The following is a 27,557-nucleotide window of genomic DNA, read 5'->3' as shown; positions in this document are numbered from 1 at the left end:
GGCGCCTGTCGCGCTGTGTCCCCTGGGTGCTCATGACAGGGACTTCCCGCATGGTGACAGTGGCACTGCGGTGACACAGCCCAGCACAGTGCCACCTGCTGCCTGTGACGGTGGCTTGTGGCACCCACAGTGCAGTGGTGACACCTGGTCAAGCGGTGGCATCTGGTGCCCCACTGACTCCTGATGCATTGGTGACACCTGGTGCACTGATGACACCCGCTACGGTGGTGACACCCGGTGCGTCAGTGCCACATAGTGCAGCGGTGGCACCTGGTGCCCTGGTGCCACTCAGTGCGCTGGTGGCACCTGGCCCAGTGGTGGCACCTGGTGCATCAGTGACACCCGCTGCAGGGGTGGCATCCTGTGCAGCGGGGACACCTGGTAGATTGGGGACACCTGCTGCAGCGGTGGCACCTGGAGCCCCAGTGACACCCGGTGCATCGGTGTCACCCGGGGCCATGCTGGCACCTGGTGCAGCGGCGACATCCTGTGCAGCGGTGGCACCCGGTGCATGCGAGACACCCGGTGCATCCGTGACACCCGGAGCTCTGGTGACACCCGGAGCCCCGGTGACAGCCGGAGTCGCGGTGACAGCCGGTGTCCCCCGGTGTCCCCGTGTCCCCTAGGCCTCGGAGGCCGCCTGCGGTTTGAGCTGGGCCGTCTCCATGGCGGTGCCGTAGGGCAGCGAGCGCTTGAAGAAGCCCAACTGCACCCGGGGGGGGGCACCTGTCACCTGCATGTCCCCCTGTGCCACCCGTGTCCCCAGGTCCCCCCCGAGCCACCCGTGTCCTCTCCCATGCACCCATGTCCCCTCTGTGTCACCTGTGTCCATCCTGTGCCACCCGTGTCCCCATGTCCCCTCTGTGTCACCTGTGTCCATCCTGTGTCCCCAGATCCCCCCTGAGCCACCCATGTCCTCTCCCATGCGCCCATGTCCCCTCTGTGTCACCTGTGTCCATCCTGTGTCCCCAGGTCCCCCCTGAGCCACCCGTGTCCTCTCCCATGCGCCCATGTCCCCCCCATGTCACCTGTGTCCATCCTGTGCCACCCGTATCCCCAGGTCCCCCTGAGCCACCCATGTCCTCTCCCATGCGCCCATGTCCCCTCTGTGTCACCTGTGTCCCCAGGTCCCCCCCAAGCCACCCATGGCCTCTCCCATGTGCCCCATGTCCCCATACTCAATGTGTCCCCTTGTCTCTGCCTCCCATATCCTTGTGCCCAATGTGTCCCCATGTCCCCCATCTCCCTTCTGTCCCCCATGCCACCTCTATCCCCTGCTTCCCATGTCCCCAGAACCATGTCCCCTTGTGCCCTCCGTGCCCCCCAAGTCCCCATGCCCTCTGCACCACCCATATCCCTCCATCCCTCCATGTCCCCCCATGACTCCCCATGTCCCCCAGTGTCCCCATGTCCCCCCCATCCCCATGTCCCCATGTCCCTCCGTGTTCCCGTGTCCCCCCCATCGCCATGTCCCCCATGTCCCCAAGTGTCCCCATGTCCCCCTGTGTTCCCCAGTGTCCCTGTGTCCCCCCGTGTCCCCATGTCCCCTCCATTGCCATGTCCCCCCATCCCCATGTCCCCCAGTGTCCCTCCGTGTTCCCGTCCCCCGTGTCTCCATGTCCCCCAGTGTCCCCCCGTGTCCCCGTGTCCCCCCATGTCCCCATGTCCCCCAGTGTCCCCATGTCCCCCAGTGTCCCTGTGTCCCCCGTGTCCCTATGTCCCCCAGTGTCCCCCCCGTGTCCCCGTGTCCCCACCTTGTAGAGGCCGTAGCTGAGCAGCGCCAGCAGCAGCAGCCCCAGCAGCGCCGCCAGCACCACGATCCAGACGGGCACCGCGGGGCCGCCCCCCGCGCCCGCCCACTGCAGCGCCGTGGCCACCTGCGGCACCGGGTGACATGGTCACCCGCGGAGCCACCGCGGGGACGTCAGCACCTGCGGAGCCACTGCGGGCACCACAGAGCCACCACGGGCACCATGGAGCCACCACGGGCACCATGGGGCACCCATGGGCACCACAGAGCCACCGTGGGCACCATGGAGCCACCGTGGGCACCACGGAGCCACCATGGGCACCATGGAGCCACTGTGGGCACCACGGGGCACCCATGGGCACCACGGAGCCACTGGAGGCACCACGGAGCCACCACAGGCACCATGGGGCACCCATGGGCACCACGGAGCCACCATGGGCACCACAGAGCCACTGTGGGCACCATGGAGCCACTGTGGGCACCACGGGGCACCCATGGGCACCACGAAGCCACTGCAGGCACCACGGAGCCACCGCGGGCACCATAGAGCCACCATGGGCACCACAGAGCCACCATGGGCACCCATGGGCACCATGGAGCCACCGTGGGCACCACAGAGCCACCACGGGCACCACGGAGCCACTGTGGGCACCACGGGGCACCCATGGGCACCATGGAGCCACTGCAGGCACCACGGAGCCACCGCGGGCACCATAGAGCCACCATGGGCACCATGGGGCACCCATGGGCACCATGGAGCCACCGTGGGCACCACAGAGCCACTGTGGGCACCACGGAGCCACTGTGGGCACCACGGGGCACCCACGGGCACCGCGGAGCCACCATGGGCACCATGGAGCCACTGTGGGCACCATGGAGCCACCACGGGCACCATGGGGCACCCATGGGCACCACAGAGCCACCGTGGGCACCATGGAGCCACCGTGGGCACCACGGAGCCACCATGGGCACCATGGAGCCACTGTGGGCACCACGGGGCACCCATGGGCAACACGGAGCCACTGCAGGCACCACGGAGCCACCACGGGCACCATGGGGCACCCATGGGCACCACGGAGCCACCATGGGCACCCATGGGCACCATGGAGCCACCGTGGGCACCACAGAGCCACCACAGGCATCACGGAGCCACTATGGGCACCACAGAGCCACCATGGGCACCCATGGGCACCATGGAGCCACCATGGGCACCACAGAGCCACCGTGGGCACCACGGAGCCACCGCGGGCACCCTGGGGCACCCATGGGCACCATGGAGCCACTGTGGGCATCATGGGGCACCCATGGGCACCACGAAGCCACTGCAGGCACCATGGAGCCATCGCGGACACCATAGAGCCACCATGGGCACCATGGGGCACCCATGGGCACCATGGAGCCACTGTGGGCACCACGGAGCCACTCTGGGCACCACGGGGCACCCATGGGCACCACGGAGCCACTGCGGGCACCATGGAGCTACTGTGGGTGCCGTCGGGCACCCACAGGCACCACGGAGCCACTGCGGGCACCATGGAGCACCCATGGGCACCACGGAGCCACCATGGGCACTATGGAGCCACTGCGGGCATCATGGAGCCACCACGGGCACCATGGGGCACCCATGGGCACCACAGAGCCACCATGGGCACCATGGGCCACCCATGGCCTCCCAGGGCCCCCATTGAGCTCCCAGGGCACCCATGGGCCTCATTGACCTCCCATAGACCTTCCATGGGCACCAATGGGCACCCACGGCCACCTATGGGCCCCACTGACCTCCCATGGACCTTCCATGGACACCAATGGGCATCCATGGCCACCCATGGGCCTCATTGACCTCCCAGACCCACCCATGGACCTTCCATGGACACCAATGGGCACCCATGGCCACCCATGGGCGCCATTGACCTCCCAGGGCCACCCATGGACCTTCCATGGGCCTCATTGACCTCCCATGGACCTTCCATGGACACCAATGGCCACCCATGGGCCCCATTGACCTCCCAGGACCACCCATGAACCCTCCATGGGCCTCACTGACCTCCCATGGACCTTCCATGGACACCAATGGCCACCCATGGGCCCCATTGACCTCCCAGGGCCACCCATGAACCCTCCATGGGCCTCACTGACCTCCCATGGACCTTCCATGGACACCAATGGCCACCCATGGGCGCCATTGACCTCCCAGGGCCACCCACGGACCTTCCATTGCCACCCATGGGCCTCCCATAGAGCTCCCAGGTCACCCCTGAGCACCAACACGTGGTGCCCATCATTGCCTGGGGTCCCTGTCCCACCCGGGGGTGTCCCCATGTCCCCCCATCCCCCCATGTCCCCATGTCCCTGTGTCCCCCCGTGTCTCCCCGTGTCCCCTGATGTCCCCATGTCCCCCCATGTCCCCGTGTGCCCCCGACCTGGAGGCGCTCGCGGGGCAGCGCGGGCGGGTGGACGCGATGGGGCATCCGCAGCGCCTGGTACTCGGCCTCGCAGAGCAGCAGCGGCGCCGGCAGCTCCCGCTGCGGCGGGGAGGGCACGGGGTGGGCACCAGCACCCGGAACCGGGGCCCAAAACGGCACCCCCGGAACCGGCACCCCCGGAGTCCCCCGAAACAGCACCCCCGAACCACCCCCAGCACCCCAAATCCCAGCGCCCCCCAAAACCTGCACCCCAAAACCCAGTGCCCCCCCAAACCTGTGCCCTGAACACCCCAAAACCCAGCACTCCCCAACCTGCACCCCAAACACCCCAAAACCCTGTGCCCCCCAAACCTGCACCCGAACACCCCAAAACCTGCACCCCGAACACCCCAAAACCCAGCGCCCCCCAAACCTGCACCCCGAACACCCCAAAACCCAGCACCCCCCAACCTGCACCCCAAACACCCCAAAACCCTGTGCCCCCCAAACCTGCACCCCGAACACCCCAAAACCCTGTACCCCCAAACCTGCACCCAAACACCCCAAAACCTGCACCCCGAACACTCCAAAACCCTGTGCCCTCCCAAAACCTGCACCCCTGAACACCCCAAAACCCAGCACCCCCTCAACCTGCACCCTGAACATCCCAAAACCGTGTGCCCCCCCCAAACCTGCACCCTGAACACCCCAAAACCTGCACCCCAAACACCCCAAAACCCAGCACTCCCCAACCTGCACCCCAAACACCCCAAAACCCTGTGCCCCCCAAACCTGCACCCGAACACCCCCAAACCTGCACCCCGAACACCCCAAAACCCAGTGCCCCCCAAACCTGCACCCCGAACACCCCAAAACCCAGCACCCCAGACCCAGCACCCCCAAGCCTGAGCCCTGGGCCCCAGATAGCAGCACCCCAAACCCAGCACCCAGAGCCCCCAGACCCCGGCACCCCGGTCTGGGGCACCCCGGGCACCCAGGGGTCCTTGGGGGGGTGAACCTGGAGGGGTGGGAGGGTCAGGGGGGTCTCAACGGGGTCCCTGGGGGGTCTCAGGTGGTTCCAGGGGTCATGGGGGGGGGCCTGATGGTCCCAGGGGTGTCAGGGGGGTCCTAGGGTCTTGGGGGTCCCAGGTGGTCCCAGGTGGTTCCAGGGGTGTCCCAGATGGGACCCGGGGTGAGTCTTGGTGGTCCCAGGGGGTCGTGGGGGTCCCAGGAGGTCCTGTGGGTCCCAGGGGGCTCCCGGGGGGGAGTCCCTGGTGGTCCCAGGTGGTTCCAGGGGTCCCAGGGGTGTCCCAGGGGGTCATGGGGTGTCCCAGGTGGTCCCAGGGGGTCCCAGGGGTCCTGGGTGTCCCAGGGGGCTCCTGGGGGGGTCCCAGGTGGTCCCAGGGGATCCCAGGGGGTCATGGGGGTCCCAGGAGGTCCAGGGTCTCCCAGGTGGTCCCAGGGGGTCCTGGGGGGTCATGGGGGTCCCAAGAGGTCCCGGGAGGTCCTGTGGGTCCCAGGGGGCTCCTGGGGGGGTCCCAGGGTCTCCCGGGGGGGTCCCAGGGGGCTCCCGGGGGGGTCCCAGGTGGTCCCAGGGGATCCCAGGGTGTCATGGGGGTCCCAAGAGCTCCTGGGAGGTCCTGCGGGTCCCAGGGGGCTCCCGGGGGGGTCCCAGGGTCTCCCAGGGTCTCCCAGGGGGTCCCAGGTGGTCCCAGGGAGTCATGGGGGTTCCAGGGGGCTCTCGGGGGGGTCCCAGGTGGTCCCAGGGGGTCCCGAGGGTCCCAGGGGGCTCCTGGGGGGGTCCCAGGGGCTCCCGGGGGGTCTCAGGTTGTCCCAGGGGGTCCTGGGGGGGTCCCAGGTGGTCCCAGGGGATCTCAGGGAGTCATGGGGGTCCCAAGAGGTCCTGCGGGTCCCAGGGGGCTCCTGCGGGGGTCCCAGGGGCTCCCGGGGGGTCTCAGGTTGTCCCAGGGGGTCCCAGGGGTCCCGGGGGTCCCGCTGTTGTCCCGCTGTTGTCTCACGTGCGGGAAGGAGGCCGCCCACACGCGGAAGCGCAGCCGCACGCTGGCCCGTTGCTGCTTCGCCAGCCCCCCCAGCGGGCAGCGCAGGCGGAAACAGGCGCCCCCGGAGCAGGACTGGGGACAGCCCGTCAGCGGGGACACCGCGACACCCGCAACACCCGCGCATGGGGACACCCGTGACACCTGCAACACCCGCACACCGGGACAGCCGCACCCAAAACACCCGCGCATGGGGACACCCGCAACACCCACACACTGGGACACCTGCACCCAAAACATCCGCGCATGGGGACACCTGGCAGCGGGACCCTCGCACAGCGGCACCCACAACACCCGCACATGGGGACACCCGCAACATCCGCACATCCACACATTGGCCTTGCACACCGGGGCACTCACACACCCATGTCACCCTGCACATATGTCACCGCACACCCGTGTCACCATGCACACATGTCCCTGTGCACCCATGTCACCGTGCACGTCACCCACATCACTGCATGCCTGTGTCACCACGCACCCATGTCATCTATGTCTCCGTGAACCCATGTCACCGTGTACCCATGTCACCATGCACGTCACCCATGTCACTGCACACCTGTGTCACCCATGTCACCATGCACGTCACCCATGTCACCATGCACATATGTCACCATACACGTCACCCATGTCACCACACACCCGTGTCACCGCGCACTCACACCCCCCCCCCTGTCCCCGGTCCCCCGTAGCCCTGGGGATCTGCAGCCCCCCCGGCCCTGTCCCCCCGTCCCCGCTGTCCCCCGCGGTTGGGGACACTGACCAGGACGTGGGCGCTGCCGGGGGGGCCGCCCCCCCATGTCACCTCCCGCCGCTGCACGTGGGGCCGCTCGGCGCCCGGCTCCAGCTGGGGACAGTCACCAGGGAGGGGACAGTCACCAAGGAGGGGACCGTCACCCCGCAGGGACCGTCACGCCATGGGGACAGTCACCCCATAGGGACCGTCACCCCATGCGGACTGTCACCACCGCCCACAGGACCCTGCCACGCAGCACGGCCCCCCCAGGGCCACCCCTGTGTCTTGAGGCCCCCATTGTCCCCAGTGTCACCCCTCATCACCACCTCCCAGGCCCACCTGCCTCTCAATGCCACCCAGTGTCCCCAGGGCCACCCCCACCTTCAAGGGCCACACTCCACCCAGGGCCACTGAGTGTCCCCACCACTCCCATGTCCCAGTGCCACCTAATGCCACCCTCCATGTCCCGATGCCACCCAGGGCTGTCACCTCCCCAGCGCCCCCACATCCCAGGGCCACCCAGTGTCCCCATCACCTCCATGTCCCAGTGCCACCTAATGCCACCCTCCATGTCCCAATGGCACCCAGTGTCCCCACCCCTCCCATGTCCCAGTGCCACCTAATGCCACCCTCCACGTCCCAATGCCACCCAGTGCCACCACCTCCCCAGTGCCCCCACATCCCAGGGCCACCCAGTGTCCCCATCACCTCCATGTCTCAGTGCCACCCTCCATGTCCCAGTGCCACTCAGTGCTACCCTCCATGTCCCAATGCCACCCAGTGTCCCCATCACCTCCATGTCCCAGTGCCACCCTCCACGTCCCAATGGCACCCAGTGTGCCCACCACTCCCATGTCCCAGTGCCACCCAGTGCCACCCTCCATGTCCCAATGCCACCCAATGCCCCCCGCTGTCCCCAGGGTGCCCACCCAGGGGGGCAGGGTGCCCACGGGGGGGCTGGCCGTGCAGTTGGGGGGTCCCGAGTGGCCGGTGACCAGCAGCAGGGGCCGCCCGCGGTGGCTCAGGGGACAGAGCAGCTCCAGGGTCCCCTGGCTGATGGGACTGGGGCCCTCGTTCACCACCTGCCGGAGGGGACACGGCGGGTGGCACCGCGGCCACGGGGGGACGTGGCCACCTGACCCGGGGAGGGGACGTGGGGACGTGGGACATCTGTGGAGGTGGGACATGGACACCCGTGGATGGGACATGGGCACCCATGGATGGGACACGGACACCCGGGGTGGGACATGGGCACCCATGGATGGGACATGGGCACCCAGGGGTGGGACATGGACACGGATGGATGGGACATGGGCACCCAGGGGTGGGACATGGGGACACTGACACCCATGGTGGGGCCATGGGCACCCAACAGGGAGGACATGGACACCCATGGATGGGACATGGGAACTCATGGGTGGGACATGGGAACTCATGGTTGGGACATGGGCACCCAAGGGTGGGACATGGGGACACTGACACCCATGGTGGGACCATGGGCACCCAACAGGGAGGTCACGGACACCCATGGGCTTGGGGACAGGGACTCCATGGCCTTGGGGACATGTCCCTGCTGGGCTTGGGGACCTAGACCCCCCCTGGGTTTGGGGACAGGGACCCCCTGGTCTTAGGGACATAGACTCTCCTGGGCTTGGGGACACATCCCCCTGGTCTTGGGGACATGTCCCCTTGGGCTCGGGGACACATCTCCCTGTGCTCAGGGACATGTCCCTGCTGGCCTTGGGGCCATGTCCCCAGCCTTGAGGACACGTCCCCCTGCACTCAGGGACATGTCCCTGCTGGCCTTGGGGACACATCCCCGGCCTTAGGGACACGTCCCCAGCTCCCACCTCATAGACGTGCTCCACCTCGGGCCCCACGTCCTGCTCCGTCGGGGTCCCCGCGGTGCCGGGGAGGGTGACAACGTCGGGCCGGGACACCCTGCGGGTGGGGACACGGTGGCGGTGGGGACACAGCGGTGGCGGCTGCATCCCTGCGCGGCGCTGGCCTTGGGGACACTCACCCGTGCGAGGACAGGCGGGCGGCCGCGCGCACCTCCAGCGCCAGGGCCACCGCGGCGCTGCGCGAGCCGTTGGCATTGGAGCTGCGGGGACATGGGGACACGGGGACATGGAGCGGGGTGGCACCGCGGGGCAGCGCGCGATGCCACCGGGACCGACACCGCGCGGGGACTGGCACCGTGTGGGGACCATCAGCAACCCCTGGGACTGCCACGAGCTATAGAGACTGGCACTATGTGGGGACAGCCACCACCCCTGGGGACTGCCACCATGCAGGGACTGCCACCACCCCTGGGGACTGTCACCAGCCCCTGGGACTGCCACCATCTATAGAGACTGCCACCATGCAGGGGATGCCACCACTCCTGGGGACTGTCACCATCTATAGAGATTGGCACCATGTGGGGATGGCCACCACCCCTGGGGACGGTCACCAACCCCACGGACTGCCACCATGCAGGGAATGCCACCACCCCTAGGGACTGTCACCAGTGACAGGGACTGCCACCACCTGGGGACTGCCACCATGCAGGGAATGCCACCACCCCTGCGGACTGCCACCAACCCCAGGGACTGCCACCACCCCTGGGGCCTGTCACCAACCCCTGGGACTGCCACCATCTATACAGACTGGCACTATGTGGGCACTGCCACCCACCCCAGGGACTGCCATCACACAGGGACTGCCACCATGCAGGGTCCGCTGCCACTCCTGGGGAGTGTCACCCACCCCAGGGACTGCCATCATGCAGGGACTGCCACCACCCACAGTCCTGTCCCTGGAGCCACCTGCAGCCACAGGACCCCACTGAGACCCTCCCTTGAGGGACACCCCCCACCCCAGCACCCATGGGTGCCCCCACCAGAATCTCCCCCCCATCACCCCAATATTCCCCCATGCACCCCCCCAGCACCAACGCGCACCCCAGGGACCCTCCCAGCACCCTTGGGTGCCCCCCCAGCACCCATGGGTGCCCCTGGCACCTGCGGATCTGCAGCTCGAAGCGGACGCTGGTGCTGTTCTCGCTGATGTGGGGCACGGTGAAGCGCAGCCCCCCCCAGATCTGGGGACACATTTGGGGTGGGGGAGGTGAGCCCCCCAGCACCCATGGGTGCCCCCCACCCCAGCACCCATGGGTGCCCGTCCCCGCACTCACGCTGGCGCCCGCCTTCATGGGGTTGCCCAGGTCGCAGATGAGGGTGCTGGTGCCGTTGGCGCGCTCCAGCTCGCAGCTCAGCTGCGAGAAGTTCTGCGGCGCCGACCCGTCAGCGCCGGCACCCAGGGGTGCCCCTGGCACCGCGGGGACCCGCGGGGACCCCCCGCCGCGGCCACGTCCCCGGGCACCCCATGGAACCGCGTCCGTAGCCCTGGGCATCCCCGGGCACCCCCTTGGTGACTGCGCCCACATCCTCGGGCACCCCTGGGCACCCCCGTGTCACCCGCACCTGCATCCTTGGGCACCCTATGGAACTGCTGTCTGCACCCCTGGGTACCCCGGTCTCACCCCTGGGCACCCCCGTGTCACCAGCACCTTCATCCTCGGGCACCCCTGGGCACCCCCGTGTCACCCCTGGGCACTCCGATGTCACCAGCACCTGCATCCTCGAGCACCCCCCCGAAACCGCTGTCTGCACCCCTGGGTGCCCCGGGCATCCTCGGGCATCCCCATGTCACCAGCACCTGCATCCTTGGGCACCCCCTGGAACCGCTCTCTGCACCCCTAGGTGCCCCGGGCATCCTCGGGCATCCCCATGTCACCAGCACCTGCATCCTTGGGCACCCCCGGGCACTCCCGTGTCACCAGCACCTGCATCCTTGGGCACCCCATGGAAACGCTGTCTGCACCCCTGGGTACCCTGGGCACCCCCTTGGCAACTGCGCCTGCATCCTTGGGCACCCCTGGGTACCCCCGTGTCACCCTTGGGCACCCCCGTGTCACCAGCACCTGCATCCTTGGGCACCCCTGGGCACCCCTGTGTCACCCCTGGGTACCCCGGTGTCACCAGCACCTGCATCCTCGGACACCCCCTGGAACCGCGTCCGTAGCCCTGGGCATCCCCGGGCACCCCCTTGGAGACTGCGCCCACATCCTCGGGCACCCCTGGGCACCCCGGTGTCACCCCTGGGCACTCCGATGTCACCAGCACCTGCATCCTTGGGCATCCCCCGAAACTGCTGTCTGCACCCCTGGGTACCCCGGGCATCCTCGGGCACCCCCGTGTCACCAGCACCTGCATCCTTGGGCACCCCTGAGCCCCCCGGTGTCACCAGCACCTGCATCCTCGGGCACCCCTGGGCACCCCTGTGTCACCCCTGGGTACCCCGGTGTCACCAGCACCTGCCTCCTCAGGCAGCCCCTGGAACCGCTGTCTGCACCCCTGGGTACCCCGGGCATCCTCGGGCACTCCTGTGTCACCAGCACCTGCATCCTTGGGCACCCCATGGAACCGCTGTCTGCACCCCTGGGTACCCTGGGCACCCCCTTGGCAACTGCGCCCGCATCCTTGGGCACCCCTGGGCACCCCTGTGTCACCCCTGGGTACCCCGGTGTCACCAGCACCTGCATCCTCGGGCACCCCCCGAAACCGCTGTCTGCACCCCTGGGTACCCCGGGCATCCCCGTGTCACCAGCACCTGCATCCTTGGGCACACCTGGGCACCCCCGGGCACCCCTGTGTCACCCTCGGGCACCCCCGTGTCACCAGCACCTGCATCCTTGGGCACCCCTGTGTCACCCTTGGGTACCCTGGTGTCACCCCTGGGTACCCCGGTGTCACCAGCACCTGCATCCTTGGGCACCCCTTGGAACCGCTCTCTGCACCCCTGGGTACCCCGGGCACCCCCTTGGCAACTGCGCCCGCATCCTTGGGCACCCCTGGGCACCCCCGTGTCACCCTTGGGCACCCCCGTGTCACCAGCACCTGCATCCTTGGGCACCCCTGGGCACCCCTGTGTCACCCCTGAGCCCCCCGGTGTCACCAGCACCTGCATCCTCGGGCACCCCCCGGAACCGCTGTCTGCACCCCTGGGTACCCCGGGCATCCTCAGGCACCCCCGTGTCACCAGCACCTGCATCCTTGGGCACCCCTGAGCACCCTGGTGTCACCCCCAGGCACCCTGGTGTCACCAGCACCTGCCTCCTCAGGCACCCCCTGGAACCGCTGCCTGCACCCCTGGGTACCCCAGGCATCCTCGGGCATCCCCGTGTCACCAGCACCTGCATCCTTGGGCACCCCCGGGCACTCCCGTGTCACCAGCACCCCTGGGCATCCTTGGGCACCCCCTGGAACCGCTCTCTGCACCCCTGGGTACCCCGGGCACCCTCGGGCACCCCCATGTCACCAGCACCCACATTCCCGGCAGCAGGACCCGCCCCCCCCATGCGGATGAACTCCAGGAGGGTCCCCCTGTCCCCACGTTCCCCAGGAGGGTCCCCACGTTCCCCGGGAGGTCCCAGCCCGTCCCCGTCCCCCCGTCCCCGTGCCCGTTGCGCACCGCGTGCGGGCGCAGCACCCCGGTGTACTGGGCGCCGGGCGGCAGCCGCACGAGCAGCTCGGCCTCGTAGGCGCCGCCCTCGCCCTGGTTGCGGGCGTTGAACGTCACGTTGAGGCTGTTGCGGTCGCCCAGGTAGACGGCGCGGCGGTCCCTGCGGGGCCAGCGGCCGCGTCACCCGCAGCGTCACCCATCGCAACATCCATCACGTCACCCGCAGCGTCACCCGCGGCGTCACCCGTGGTGTCATCCGTCATGTCACCCACAGCGTCACCCATCGCATCACCCGCGGTATCACCCATCGCGTCACCCGCGGCGTCACCCACAGCGTCACCCATCGCAACACCCATTGCATCACCCATCACATCACCCGTGGTGTCACCCGCAGCATCATCCATCCTGTCACCCACCCACAGAGTCACCCACAGAGTCACCCATCGCGTCACCCGCGGCGTCACCCATCGTGTCACCCACAGCATCACCCATCGCATCACCCATGGCGTCACCCCCAGCATCACCCATCACGTCACCCATCACATCACCCATCATGTCACCCACGGCGTCACCCCCAGCATCACCCATCACGTCACCCATCGTGTCACCCACGGTGTCACCTGTCATGTCACCCACCCACAGCGCCACCCATCACATCACCCGTGGCATCACCCTTCACATCACCCGTCATGTCACCCACAGCATCACCCATCATATCAGCCGCGGTGTCACCCATTGCATCACTTATCATGTCACCCATCAGGTCACCCACCATGTCACCCACGGCATCACCCATGGCGTCACCTGTCATGTCACCCACGGTGTCACCCGCGGTGTCACCCGCAGTGTCACCCGCCCCGTCCTCACCCGAAGACGTCCAGCTGTAGGTCAGGCACACAGATGTTGTCCTCGCCGCAGTCCAGCTGGATGTGGGCCTGGCACGAGAGGGGACACAGTGGGTGACACGGGGCCGGGCCACCCCCCGGACCCTGTGGGGTTGAGTGTCACCGGGTGGCACCAGGATGGGTGGCCCTGGGTTGTGTCATGTCACCCTAGGTGGCACCAGGTGGCATTGAGTAACTCCAGGTGACACCTTGGTTTGCCCAGGGTGGCACTGGGTTGCTCTAGGTGACATTGGGTGGTATCGCACACTGCAACAGGTTGCATGGGCATTTGGGTGGCACTAACTGGCTCTGGGTGGCACTGAGTGGCACCAGCCTGCGTTGGGTGACATTGGGTGACTGCAGCGGGTCACATTGTGCTACCGGGTGACACAGGGTGGCACCGTGTTGCACTGAGGGGCACTGCATCTGCATGGGTGACACTGGGGGACATTGCAGCAGCCAGACTGCACCAGGTGACACCTTGGTGACCAGGTTGGACAGGGTGACACCACAATGACCAGGTGGCACCAGAGGGACCAAGTTGCACTGGGTGGCACCATGGTGACCAGGTGGCACTGAGGGGCACCATGGTGACCACGTTGCATGAGGTGGCACCACAATGAGCAGGTGACACCAGGTGGCACCAAGGTGACCAGGTTGTACCAGGTGGCACCACAGTGACCATGCTGCATGAGGTGACACCACAGTGACCAAGTGGCCCAAGGTGGCACCATGGTGGCCAAATGGCATCAGGTGGCACCATGGTGACCACATTGCACAAGGTGCCACCTCAAAGCCCAGGTGGCCCCAGAGTGCCCGGGTTCCATGAGGCACCACCACAATGGCCCCCAATGACACTAGGTGGCCCCAGGTGGCCCTAAGTCACCCCAGGTGACACCAGGAGGGGACAAGGGGGACCCGCGGGTGGCGCTACCTTCTGCTCCATGCGCGTGCGCGCCTGGTAGTCCAGGACGGGCCGCAGGCCGTGGCGGTCAGCGGGCGCCAGCGGGTCGAGGCCGAAGCTCAGGGCCACCACGATGGGTGACAACTTGTCCCGGAACTCCGTCTCATTCTGGGGACGGATGGGGACACGCGCGGTGCCATCAGTGTCCCCAAGCGCCTCCCCGTCACGCTGTCCCCGTCGCGCTGTCCCCTCACCCGCAGGTAGATCTTCATGTCGCGGCACTGGGCGCCGGCGCCGTTGGGGACAGCAAGGGACAGCGCCAGCGCGGGCTGGCGCCCGGCCACGAACAGCGCCCGCTTCACGGCGCCCTTGGCCTTCAGCCCGTCCAGGCTCAGCTCCACCGCGAAGCCTGCGGGGCGGGAGGGGCCCAGGCGTCCGGGAGGGGCCCAGGCGTCTGGGCGAGTGGCCCCGGTGGCCCCGGTGGCCCCGGTGGCCCCGGTGGCCCCGCACTCACCGATGGCCCCGGGCAGGTGCTTCCCCGACGCGTTGAGGCAGAAGCTCAGGTTGATGCTGAGGGTGACAGGGGACGGGGTGGGTGACAAGGACGTCCCGATGGCCCCGGCGGTCCCCACTGCCACCCCGGGACGCTCTCGGGTCCCCCTTGTGCCACCCGAGACTGTCCCCTCCCTCCCCTCCCTCCCTGGTGTCCCCAGCCCTTCTGCCTCTCCCCTTGGTGTCCCCAACCCCTCTTGCTACCCGCAATGTCCCCTGGGTGTCCCCAACACCCCACACACCCCCCTGGTGTTCCCTGGGTGTCCCCAACCCCTGCGGATCCCCCAGGGCCCCCTCTCCGGTGTCCCCAGCCCCTCTGACCACCCTCCACAATGTCCCCTCCGTGTCACCAACCCCGCAGGACCCTCCGGATCTGCCCCTATGTCCTCTGGTTGTCCTCAGCTCTTCAGACCCCTGACACGGTCCCCTGGGTGTCACCACCCCCACAGGCCTCCCCAGTGTCCCCAGCCCCTCCGCAGCCCCCAGGCCCCTTCTGGTGTCCCCTGGATGTCCCCAGCCCCTCAACGACCACAACAGGTGACAACACCCCCCTGTCCCCGCAATGTCCCCAGGCGCTCAGCCCGTGTCCCCAAGGGCTGCCCGCGGTGGCACCCACCAGGGGACAAGGACGCCGGTGTCCTCGAGGGCGCAGCCGCGCTCCTCGGGGTTGAACATGGTGGGGAAGATGCTGAGCGAGGCGCTGGCGTAGACGATGGGGCGGCCCCTGCGGGGACAGCGGCGCTGGCACCGTCCCCGCGCGGTCCCCGTGTCCCCCGGGGTGGCACTCACCTGTACACCACGGCCGTGTCCACGCCGAAGGCGCCCACGATGAGGTCTGCGGGGACAGGGGTCAGGGGTGGCATCGCCATGGGGTGCCCATGGGCATGGCCAGGGATGGGTGACATCAATGAGGGAGCACCCATGGGGTGGGAATGGCCATGGATGGGTGACACCAATGAAGGAGCACCCATGGGTTGGGAATGGCCATGGATGGGTGATCCCAACCAAGGAGCACCCATGGGTTGGGAATGGCCACGGATGGGTGATCCCAATGAAGGAGCACCCATAGGGTGGGAATGGCCATGGATGGGTGATCCCAATGAAGGAGCACCCATAGGGTGGGAATGGCCTTGGATGGGTGACTCCAAGCCAAGGAGGACCCATGGGGTGGGAATGGCCATGGATGGGTGATCCCAACCAAGGAGCACCCATAGGGTGGGCATGGCCATGGATGGGTGACACCAATGAAGGAGCATCCATGGGGTGGGCATGGCCATGGATGGGTGACACTGGCCAAGGAGCACCCAGGTGACCCCAATCAAGAAGCACCCATGGGTTGGGAATGGCCATGGATGGGTGATCCCAATGAAGGAGCACCCATGGGGTGGGAATGGCCATGGATGGGTGATCCCAACCAAGGAGCACCCATGGGGTGGGAATGGCCATGGATGGGTGATCCCAATCAAGGAGCACCCATAGGGTGGGAATGGCCATGGATGGGTGACACCAGCCAAGGAACACCTTTGGGTTGGGAATGGCCATGGATGGGTGACCCCAATCAAAGAGCACACATTGAGTGGGAATGGCCATGGATGGGTGATCCCAACCAAGGAGCACCCATGGGGTGGGAATGGCCATGGATGGGTGATCCCAATGAAGGAGCACCCATGGGGTGGGAATGGCCATGGATGGGTGATCCCAACCAAGGAGCACCCATGGGGTGGGAATGGCCATGGATGGGTGATCCCAATCAAGGAGCACCCATGAGTTGGGAATGGCCATGGATGGGTGATCCCAACCAAGGAGCACCCATGGGGTGGGAATGGCCATGGATGGGTGATCCCAACCAAGGAGCACCCATGGGGTGGGAATGGCCATGGATGGGTGATCCCGGCTGTCCCCATGCCCAGGAGCACCCTGGGGTGCGGCGCTCACCCGGGTAGCCGTTCCCGTCCAGGTCCTTGGCGCCGCGCAGGGCCGAGCCGAAGAAGTCGGGCGCGCGGCCGGGCGCCCAGTGGCCCTGCAGCACCTGGGAGGGCTCCGCGCGCAGCCCCCCGGCGCCCCCGTTGTACACGTAGACCAGCCCCTGCAGCCCCTCGGCGCCCAGGGGTGCCCCCACGGCCACGTCTGCGGGCACCCGTCAGTGGGGTGGCCTGGAGCGGGCGCCCGGCACCCACCGGGTACCCCTGTGCAACCCCTGCACCCCTTGGGTACCCTCCTGGGCACCCTTCAATAACCCCATGTATCCTTGTGCATCCCCCCTGCACCCCAACCTGGACCCCTGTGCACCCCCAGGACCCCCCGGGCACCCTCCTGGGCACCCTTCGATAACCCCCTGCATCCTTGTGCATCCCCCCTGCACCCCCCTCGGGCTCCTCTGCACCCCCAGGACCCCCCGGGCACCCTCCTGGGCACCCTTCGATAACCCCCTGCACCCCTGTGCATCCCCCTTGCACCCCAACCTGGACCCCTGTGCACCCCCAGGACCCCCGGGCACCCTCCTAGGCACTCTCCTAGGCACCCTTCAATATCCCCATGCAGCCCTGTGCATCCCCCTTGCACCCCAACCCAGACCCCTGTGCACCCCCAGGACCCCCTGGGCGCCCTCCTGGGCACCCTTGTGCATCCCCCCTGCACCCGCCTGGGCAGCCCCAACATCCCGATGCACCCCTGCACCCCCTGCACTCCCCTGTGCACCCCCTGCATCCCCCTGTGCATCCCCTGCACCCAGACCCCCCATACCCCTCCATGCACCCCTCCATCCCCCTGTGCACCCCCTGCACCCCAATACCTCCCCATGCACCCCCTGAACCCCCATGCACCCCCTGCACCCCCCATGCACCCTCTGCATCCACCCCTGCAACCCCCCCATACACCCCTCCATGCACCCCCTGCACCCTCTATGCACCCCACATGCACCCCTCCATGCACCCCCTGCACCCCCTGCACCCCCCATGCACCCCCCTGTGCACCCCTCCATGCACCTCCTGCACCCCCCTGTGCACCCCCCCATGCACCCCCTATATCCCCCTGTGCACCCCATGCACCCCCATACCCTTCCCACCCCCTCATGCACCCCCTGCGCCTCCCCATGCACCAGCTGCATCCCCCGTGCACCCCCCATACACCCCTCCATGCACCCCCATACCCTTCCATGCACCCCCATACCCCTCCATGCACCCCCTGCACCCCCCATGCACCCCCTATGCACCCCCTGCATCCCCCTGTGCAGCCCCCCATGCACCCCCTGTACCCCCATGCACCCCCATACCCCTTCATGCACCCCTCCAACCCCCTGTGCACCCCGTGCACCCCCTGCACCCCGATACCTCCCTGTGCACCCCCTGCATCCCCTCGTGCATCCCCTGTACCCCCATACCTCCCCAAGCAACCCCTGTGCACCCCCATGTGCACCCCCATGCACCCCCTGCACCCCTCCATGCACCCCCTGAGCACCCTCCTGTGCACCCCATTCCCCCCCCAGCACCCACCGTTGTAGCCGTCCTGGTCGAGGTCGCCCAGGGGGGCGATGGCGCTGCCGAAGCGCCCGAACTCCTGGGCCCCGCTGAGGGCCTGGGCGGGCGCGGGCGGGCGCCGGGCGCCGCGCGGCGCCTGCAGGTACACGTAGACCCGGCCCAGCTCCTGCAGCCGCCCCTCGGCCCGCGCCATGAGCAGCGGGGCGCCCACCAGCACGTCGTCCAGCCTGGGGGCACCGGGGGGGTCACCAGGGGCCCCGGCGTCCGGGTGCGGGGGGGTTATTTTGGGGGGGGGGTTGCGCTCACCCGTCGTTGTTGATGTCGGTGGCGGCCACTGCGTAGCCGAAGTAGGAGGCCATCTGGGGTGGGGGGGGGTGTTGTGGGGGGGGCTGCACCCTCTGTGGGCACCCAGCGCCCCCCCGGCACCCTGCACCCCTCCTTGGCATCCTGCACCCTCTATGGGTGCCCCCAAAGTGCATGGGGGCCCTGCACCCACCATGGGGACCCTGCACCCCCCTGGGTACCCCCAAAGTGCATGGGGGCCCTGCACCCCCCATGGGGACCCTGCACCCCCCTGGGTACCCTGCACCCCCTATAGGCACCCTTGAACTGCATGGGGGCCCTGCACCCTCTATGGGCACCCAGCGCCCCCCCAGCACCCTGCACCCCTCCTTGGCATCCTGCACCCTCTATGGGTGCCCCCAAAGTGCATGGGGGCCCTGCACCCACCATGGGGACCCTGCACCCCCCATGGGGACCCTGTACCCCCCATGGGGACCCTGCACCTCCCATGGGGACCCTGTACAACCCCCCCGGGCACCCTGCACCCCCCTGGGTACCCCCAAAGTGCATGGGGGCCCTGCACCCCCCATGGACACCCTGCACCTGCCATGGGGACCCTGTACCCCGCTCCAAGCAGCTTACACCCCCCTGGGTACCCTCAAAGTGCATGGGGGCCCTGCACCCTCTATGGGCACCCAGCGCCCCCCCAGCACCCTGCACCCCTCCTTGGCACCCTGCACCATCTATGGGCACCCCCAAAGTGCACGGGGACCCTGCACCCCCCATGGGGACCTTGTACCCCCCCCAGGCACCCTGCACCCCCCTGGGTACCCCGAAATTGCATGGGGGCCCTGCACCCCCCTGCGTACCCTGCACCCTCTATGGGCACCCCCAAAGTGCATGGGGGTCCTGCACCCCCCATAGACACCCTGCACCCCCCATGGGGACCCTGTACCCACCACCCCAGCACCCTCCACCCCCCGGGTACCCCCGAAGTGCATGGGGGCCCTGCACCCCTCATGGGGACCCTGCAACCCCCATAGAAACCCTGCACCTCCCATGGGGACCCTGTACCCCGCCGGGCACCCTGCACCCCCCTGGGTACCCCCAAAGTGCATGGGGACCCTGCACCCCCTATGAGCACCCAGTACCCCCAATGGGCACCCCCAAACTGCATGGGGGCCCTGCACCCCCCATGGGTTCCCTACACCCTCCCAGGCACCCCCAGGCTGTATGGGGCACCCTGCAGCCCCTATGGGCACCCAGGCACCCCAGGGGCACCCGGCCTCTCACCTGCTCCCCCGAGAAGTTGTACAGGGACCTCATGTTGGTGCCGTTGAGGATGGTGACCTGGCGCAGGGGACAAGCTCGCCAGGGGCCCAGGCGTCCGGGCGCCTTGGCGGAACCCCCTGCCCGCAGCACCCCGAAGTGCAGCACCCAAAACCCCATGGCATCCAAAACTGCAGCACCCCGCACTGCAGCACCCGAAACCCCACAGCACCCAACACTGCAGCACCCAAAATCCCATGGCATCCAAAACTGCAGCACCCAAAACCTGCAGCACCCCAAACCCCACAGCACCCAACACTGTAGCACCCCAAAGTGCAGCACCCCAAAATGCAGCACCCCAAAACCTGCAGCACCCAAAACCTGCAGCACCCAAAACCCGTAGCACCCAAAACCTGCAGCACTCCAAAGTGCAGCACCCCAAAATGCAGCACCCAAAGCTCCACAGCACCCAACCCACAGCACCCATTCCCGTCGCCTTACGTATCCGTAGGTGAGGTTGCCTTTGGGGACACCGGCCACGAAGTCTGCGAGGAGCCAGGGGACATGGGGACACGTGGGTGCCAGGGCCACGTGTCCCCGGGGCACCCGCGGACACCTGGGGACACCTGGGGACACCCGCACCCAGGGACACCCATCCCTACCTTGGGTCTCGTCCCCGCTGAACTCACCCACGGCCACCGAGTAGCCTGCGGGAGCGAGAGGGGCACAAGGTGTCACCCGGTGTCACCCGGTGTCACCACGAGCACTGGGTGCCACCCTGTGCCCCAGCATGTCCTCAAGCCCCCCACCCATGCAGCACCCAATGCACCCATGCAGCCCCCATGTGCACCCGTGCAGCACCCAACGCACCCATGCAGTCCCCTGCACACCCACTCGGCACACATGCAACCCCTGCATGCACCCATGCACCCTTGCAGCAACATGTGCAATGTCCCACGCACCCATGCGGCTTCCTGCACACCCCCTCAGCACCCATGCAACCCTGTGCACCCACACAGCACCCTGCACACCCTTGCAGCTCCCTGTGCACCCATGCAGTGCCCCATGCACCCATGCAGCTCCCTGCACCCATACAATGCCCCGTGCACCCATGCAGCTCCCTGCACCCATGTAATGCCCTGCGCGCCCATGCAATGCCCTGGGCACCCTGTGCAGCTCCCCACACACCCATGCACTGGCCTGTGCGCCCATGCAACTCCCTGCACCCATGCAGCTCCATGCACCCTGCAATGCCCTGTGCGCCCATGCAATGCCCTGGGCACCCCGTGCAGCTCCCTGCACCCATGCACTGGCCCGTGCGCCCATGCAATGCCCTGAGCACCCCGTGCAGCTCCCTGCACCCACACAGCTCCCAGCGCACCCATGCAGCCCCCGTGCACCCATACAATGCCATGTGCACCCATGCAGCTCCCCATGCACCCATGGAGCCCCCGCGCACCCATGTAGCTGTCGTCGTAGCTGGCGGCCGCCTGTCGCGTCTGCAGCTGCCCGGCCACCTCCTGGATCAGGTACTCGGGGTAGTCGGCGGCCTCGATCTGCTCCTGCGTCGCCGAGATCACCTGGCCTGCGCGCGGCCGCGTCAGCACCCATGGGTGCCCCCGCGCGCCCGCCACCCCTGCGCGCTGCTCCCGGGGGTGCCCTGGACACCTGCACCCATGGGTGCCATGCACCTGCAAATAGCTGCAACCTCCACCCGTGGGTGTCCGGAACCATCTGCACCCATGGGTGTCCCTGCACACCCGGCACCCCTGCACGCTGCTCCCGGGGGTGCCCTGGGTGCCTGCACCCCTGGGTGCCATGCACCTGCAAATACCTGCAACCTGCACCCGTGGGTGGCCGGAACCACCTGCACCCCTGGACACCTGCACCCATGGGTGTCTGGAACCATCTGCACCCATGGGTGTCCCTGCCCACCCGGCACCCCTGCATGCTGCTCCTGGGGGTGCCCTGGGCGCCTGCACCCCTGGGTGCCATGCACCTGCAAATACCTGCAATCTGCACCCATGGGTGGCCGGAACCACCTGCACCCCCGGACACCTGCACCCATGGGTGTCTGGAACCATCGGCACCCATGGGTGTCCCTGCACACCCGGCACCCCTGCGCGCTGCTTCCAGGGGTGTCCTGAACCACCTGCCCCCCTGGGTGCCATGCACCTGCAAATACCTGCAACCTGCACCCATGGGTGTTCGGAACCACCTGCAACGCCGGACACCTGCACCCATGGGTGTCCGGAACCACCTGCACCCATGGGTGCCCCTGCGCACCCGGCACCCCTGTGCCTTGCTCCCAGGGGTGTCCTGAACCACCTGCCCCCATGCACCTCTGGACACCTGCACCCATGGGTGCTGTGCACCCCTGCACTCATGGGCACCCAGCGTAGCCGCTGTCCTGCAGCCCTGGACACGCAGCACCCTAGGGACCCCATGCCCAGCACCCTGCAGGCAGGATGGGTGCGGGTACTGGGTGCAGGTGTTGGGTGCTGGTGTTGGGTATGGGTGTTGGGTGCAGGTGCAGGGTGCAGGTGTTGGGTGCTGGGTGCAGGTGTTGGGCGCTGGGTGCAGGTGCAGGGTGCAGGTGTTGGTTGCTGGGTGTTCAGTGTAGATGTTGGGTGCTGGGTGCGGGTGTTGGGTGCAGGCGTTGGGCGCAGGCGTTGGGCGCTGGGTGCAGGTGTTGGGTGCTGGGTGCAGGTCCTGGGTGTTGGGCGCTGGGTGCGGGTGTTGTGTGCTGGGCACAGGTACCGGGTGCTGGTACCGGTTCCGGTGCCGCTCTCACCTTGCCAGAAGTAGCTGCCCGGGCCGCCCAGCAGCACCCGCCCCGTCTGCGGAGAGGGGGGGTCAGCAGCGGGGAACCCCCCCCCAGGGACCCCCCAGCACCTCCAGGGCCCCCCTGGACCCTATGGGTCCCCCTAGGCCCCATACACCCCCCGGTGCCCCTATAGATCCCCCGGTGCCCCTATACACCCCTGGGTGCCCCTATACAACCCCAGGTGCCCCTATACAACCCAAGTGTCCCCACATACCCCCATGGGCCCCTCTATGCCCCATATACCCCCTGTGCCCCCTATAGCCCCCCTGTGCCCCACCCCGTGCCCCTATACCCCCCCCAGGGGTCCCTATACACCTCCATGCACCCCATATGTTCCCAACGTGCCCCATAGACCCCCGGGTGCCCCCCATGTGCCCCCCATGTGCTCCATATACCCCTATATCCTCCCACCCCTATACAACCCTGTGGCCCCCAGGCCACCTGAGTACCCTCAACCCCATGTCCCCCCCATGTCCCCTGTGTCCCCTGTGTCACCTGGGTGAACTCAGCGCTGAAGCCCCCCTGGCAATAGCCCTGCCCGGCCTCCGAGTTCAGGTCTATGGGGACAGAAAGGACAGGGGGGACAGGGGGGTTAGGGGGCCACCCATGGGTGCTGTGCTGGGGGGGGGTACAGGGGTGTCACCCCGGGATGGAGGGTGGGATGTGACAAGGGATGGGGACATCAGCCAAGGTGGTGGCTCAGGAGGTGCCAGGGGACGGGTCCATGGTGGCACCCCGTGGGGGGTGTCCCAATGTCCCCAGTGTCCCCAAGGGTGTCTCGATGGTGTCCTGGTGTCTGCAGAGGGGGGTATCCCCGGGGGGGTGTCCTGGTGTACCGGGGGGGGCCGGTCTCAGAGGTGTCCCAATGTCCCCAGTGTCCCCAGGGGTGTCCCCTATGGGGGTCTCCAGGTCCCTGGGAATGTCTCCAAGGGGGTGTCCCCAGAGGTGTCCTCCGGGGTGTCACCGGGGATGTCCGCGTGTCCCCAGAGGTATCATCGGGGGATCCCCAGGGGGTGTCTTGGGGGTGTCCCCAGAGGGGTGTCCCCGTGTCCCCAGGGTGTCCCCAGGATGTCCCCAGGGTGTCCCCAGGGGGTGTCTTGGGGGTGTCCCCAGAGGGGTGTCCCCGTGTCCCCAGGGTGTCCCCAGAGGGGTGTCCTCTTGTCCCCAGAGTGTCCCCAGGGTGTCCCCAGGGGTGTCTTCTTGTCCCCAGGACGTCCCCAGGGGTGTCCCCCTGTCCCCAGGAGTGTCCCCAGGGTGTCCCCAGGGGTGTCTTCTTGTCCCCAGGACATCCCCAGGGGTGTCCCCAGGGTGTCCCCAGGGTGTCCCCAGGGGTGTCCCTTGTCCCCGGGTTGTCCCCGGCCGTCCCCGCACGCACCGGAGCGGCAGGGCGCGTATTCCACGAACTTGGAGAAGTTGCCCACGGAGAGGAAGCAGGAGCCCACGGGGTCCCGGCCCGGCTCGTCCTTCACCGTGCGCCAGCTGTAGAGCGGGGCGCAGGCCTGGGGACGGCCACCGCGTCACCCCCAGGTCCCCCGTGTCCCTCCTCCTTGTCCCTGTGCACCCACGAGCCCTCAGACCCCCCTGTGTCCCATATCCCCTCCATGTCCCCACGTGTCCCCTTCTGTCCATGTCCCAATGTCCCCTCACCCTCCCATGTCCCCACCACTTGCTGCAACATCCATCCCCTTTCCACCATGTCCCCCAGTGTCCTCATGTCCCCCATGAGCCCCAAATCTCTCCTTGTCCCTCCCACGCGGAGCCCCAAATCTCCCCCCCACACACCCCCATGTCCCCATGTCCCCATGCATCCACATCCCCCATGTCCCCTCTGTCCCCATGTCCCCCATGAGCCCCAAATTTCCCCCTGTCCCTCCCACATGGAGCCCCAAATCTCCTCCCCACACCCCCATGTCCCCATGTCCCCATGCATCCACACCCCCCCATGTCTCCTTGTCCCCCCATGTCCCCCCGTGTCCCCATGTCCCCTGTGTCTCCATGTCCCCCATGTCCCCCTGTCCCCCCATGTCCCCCATGTCCCCCCATGTCCCCCATGTCCCCCCGTGTCCCCCATGTCCCCCCGTGTCCCCAGGTCCCCTGTGTCCCCAGGTCCCCCATGTCCCCCTGTGTCCCCATGTCCCCCCGTGTCCCCCCATGTCCCCATGTCCCCTGTGTCCCCCCATGTCCCCATGTCCCCTGTGTCCCCATGTCCCCCATGTCCCCCCGTGTCCCCATGTCCCCTGTGTCCCCCCATGTCCCCACCAGGATGGAGTTGTTGTGCGCCCGCACGGTGGCCCCGAACCACTGCAGGGACTTGAACTCGACGGTGTCACTGCTGTTGCCACCAAAGTCGTGACTGCGGGTGCCTGGGGGGACAAAGGTGTCATGGGGGGGACAGTCACGATGGCACTGGGGGGTCCCCAGCCCCTCAGCGTCCCTGTTGGGGGGACATGGGACATGCAGGACCCCCCTCCCCAGCCCCACTTGTCCCATGGCCGGTTGACCCTGTCCTTGTCCCCACAGGTCCCCATGCCTGGCTGTCCCCAGGGCTGTGCGCTTGTCCCCATCCCTAAGCCCTGTCCCCATGCTCATGGCTTCCTGTCCCCATGTCACTCCTTGTCCCCATAGTTCCCTGTCCCCAAACCCCATCCCTGTGCCAGCCGCTGCCCCACAGCAGTGGGTCCCTATGGCTGTCCCTGTCCCCATGGCTCCTTGTCCCCATACCCAGTTTCCTGTCCCCAAGCCTGTCCCCATCCCCACAGTGCCCTGTCCCCATGACTGTCCCCGCGCCCTCTGTCCCCATTCCTGCGGCCACCATCCTCATGCTGTTCCCATCCCCTGTCCCCATGGCTGCCCCTGTCCCCATACCCATGGTCCCTGTCCCCACGGCTGCCCCTGTCCCCATGTCCCCGTGTCCCCGCGCCCTCACCGAGGTGGTCGAACTCGATGCGGGTGCAGGCGCCGGGCTCGGGGTGCCAGGGACAGTAGTAGACGGCGCCACCCTGGGTGACATCGGGCTGGCTCGTGTTGGCCTTGGGGGCACCCACCAGGATGCTGAAGCTGTTGGGGGGGGTGGGATGGACACGTCAGCGGGAACCCCCAGCCCCCCCCGGCCGAACGTGTGGGCGCCCGGACGCCTGGGCCCCTCCGTCACCTCTGAGTCAGCCCGTCCGGCAGCGGCTCCGTTCCCTCTTTCCAGCCACGGCGGGGGGGGCACCCGGGACAGGGTGGGGACACCCAGGACAAGGGAGGAGACGTGGGGGGACACTGAGCACCCAAGTGTATTCGGAGCGGGGGGCAGCCGGGTGCTGGAGGGGGGCAAATCTGTGCCCGGACGCCTGGGCCCCTCCCTAGGTCTAGGACAGGCACGGGGGAAGGCGGAGGAGACAGGGCAGTGCCCGGACGCCTGGGCCCCTCCCGGGGTTTGGGTCAGGCTGGGGGGTGGGGCCGTGCCCGGACGCCTGGGCCCTTCCCGGCGTTTGGGGCCAGGCGGGGGCGGGGAGGGGAAGGGGGCAGGCAGGGCAGTGCCCGGACGCCTGGGCCCCTCGCGAGGTCTGGCTCGAGGGGCGGGCAGGGCAGTGCCCGGACGCCCGGGTCCCTCCAGGAGCTTCGCTCGGCGGAGGGGGCAGGGCAAGGGCCGGACGCCTGGGCCCCTCGCGGGGTCTGGGATGTTGCGGGGGGCGGAGGGAGGCAGCGCCGGACGCCTGGGCCCCCCGCGGGCTCTGGCTCGGGGATGGGGGGGGAGGGCAGCGCCGGACGCCTGGGCCCCCCGCCCCAGGGCAGCCCCGGCCGCGCCGCCCCGCAGGAAGTTGCGGGTCTCGGTGGGGCCCCGGTGCCGGAAACGCTGCCGGCCGCGGCGGGGGGGAAACGGGACCGCGGGACCCCCCGGTGCCGGTTCCGACCCCGCTCCCTGTCCCGGCTCGAGCGCCGGGGGCGGCGGCGGCTCCGCCCCGGCGGGAGCCGCTTCCCGGCCCCGTTACCCGCCGCCCGCCCCGCTCCCGGTCCCGTTACCGGCCGCCCGCTCCGGGTCCCCCCGCGCTGTCCCCGCCCGGGTCCCCGTCGCGCTCCTTCCCCCCCGTCGCGGCGCCGGTTGCTCCGCGGCCCGTCCGGGCTCCGCGCGCCGGGGCCGCCCCCGCCCGGTGCCGCTCCCGGTGCCGGTACCGGCGCTGACCTGCGCGGCCGGGGCAGGTAAAAGTCCACGGCGAAGCCGAAGAGGGAGCCGGGGGCGCCGCGGAACGAGACGGGCCGCGACGCCGCCAGGTTGAAGGCGGCCGCGGGCGGCGGCAGCAGCAGCGGCAGCAGCAGCGGCAGCACCGGCAGGCGGGGCCCGGGCCGGACCGCGGCCATGGCGGGTTCGGGTTCGGGTTCGGGTTCGGGTCCCGGTTCGGGTCCGGGTTCGGGTCGGTCCGGGCCGCGCTCGGCGCTGCCGCCGCTCCCGCGTCCCCTCGGCGAGTGGCCGGGGGGGCCCCGCCCCGCGTGAGTCACCGCGGGAGGAGCCAGCGCCGCCCGCCCGGGACGGGACCGGGAGCGGGACGGGAACAGGACGGGAGCGGGAATGGGGACGGGAGCGGGAATGGGGACGGGAACGGGACGGGAGCGGGAATGGGAACGGGAACGGGACGGGAACGGGACCGGGAGCGGGAATGGGAACGGGAACGGGACCGGGAGCGGGAACGGAACGGGAATGGGAACGGGAACGGGACAGGAGCGGGAGCGGGAATGGGAACGGCACGGGAGCGGGAATGGGGACAGGACCGGGAGCGGGACGGGAACAGGACGGGAGCGGGAATGGGGACGGGAACGGGAACGGGACGGGAGCGGGAATGGGGACGGGAATGGGACGGGAATGGGAACGGGACACAAACAGGATGGGAGTGGGAATGGGAACGGGAGCGGGAATGGGACCGGGAACG

At 68.4% G+C, this 27,557-nt stretch overlaps 1 protein-coding gene across 1 annotated transcript; it reads right to left on the bottom strand.

The window, feature by feature from the left end:
- Nucleotides 1-604: 604 nt before the first annotated feature.
- ITGA5 (integrin subunit alpha 5) lies at nt 605-26,991 on the bottom strand. Its single transcript, XM_088531769.1, has 30 exons — nt 26,816-26,991; nt 25,574-25,704; nt 24,907-25,010; nt 24,023-24,146; nt 23,143-23,204; nt 22,615-22,660; nt 21,280-21,405; nt 20,483-20,527; nt 20,322-20,365; nt 19,845-19,901; nt 18,576-18,628; nt 18,285-18,496; nt 16,729-16,920; nt 15,583-15,628; nt 15,410-15,517; nt 14,756-14,811; nt 14,496-14,650; nt 14,272-14,409; nt 13,321-13,388; nt 12,463-12,613; nt 10,124-10,216; nt 9,951-10,030; nt 8,969-9,049; nt 8,796-8,886; nt 7,875-8,027; nt 6,973-7,056; nt 6,171-6,284; nt 4,171-4,272; nt 1,755-1,877; nt 605-706 (listed from the first exon to the last, which is right to left on the bottom strand). Exons 1-30 carry the CDS (start codon nt 26,989-26,991, stop codon nt 623-625), a joined length of 3,099 nt encoding a protein of 1,032 aa, XP_088387895.1. The 3' UTR covers nt 605-622.
- Nucleotides 26,992-27,557: the final 566 nt, after the last annotated feature.

This window comes from Tinamus guttatus, unplaced genomic scaffold, assembly GCF_059628265.1.
Source record: "Tinamus guttatus ecotype Peru unplaced genomic scaffold, ASM5962826v1 Tinamus_guttatus_pri_ptg000433l, whole genome shotgun sequence".
NCBI lineage: Eukaryota > Metazoa > Chordata > Aves > Tinamiformes > Tinamidae > Tinamus > Tinamus guttatus.
The sequence above is the reverse complement of the archived record's forward strand: the minus strand, read 5'-3'. Positions and strand labels throughout refer to the sequence as shown.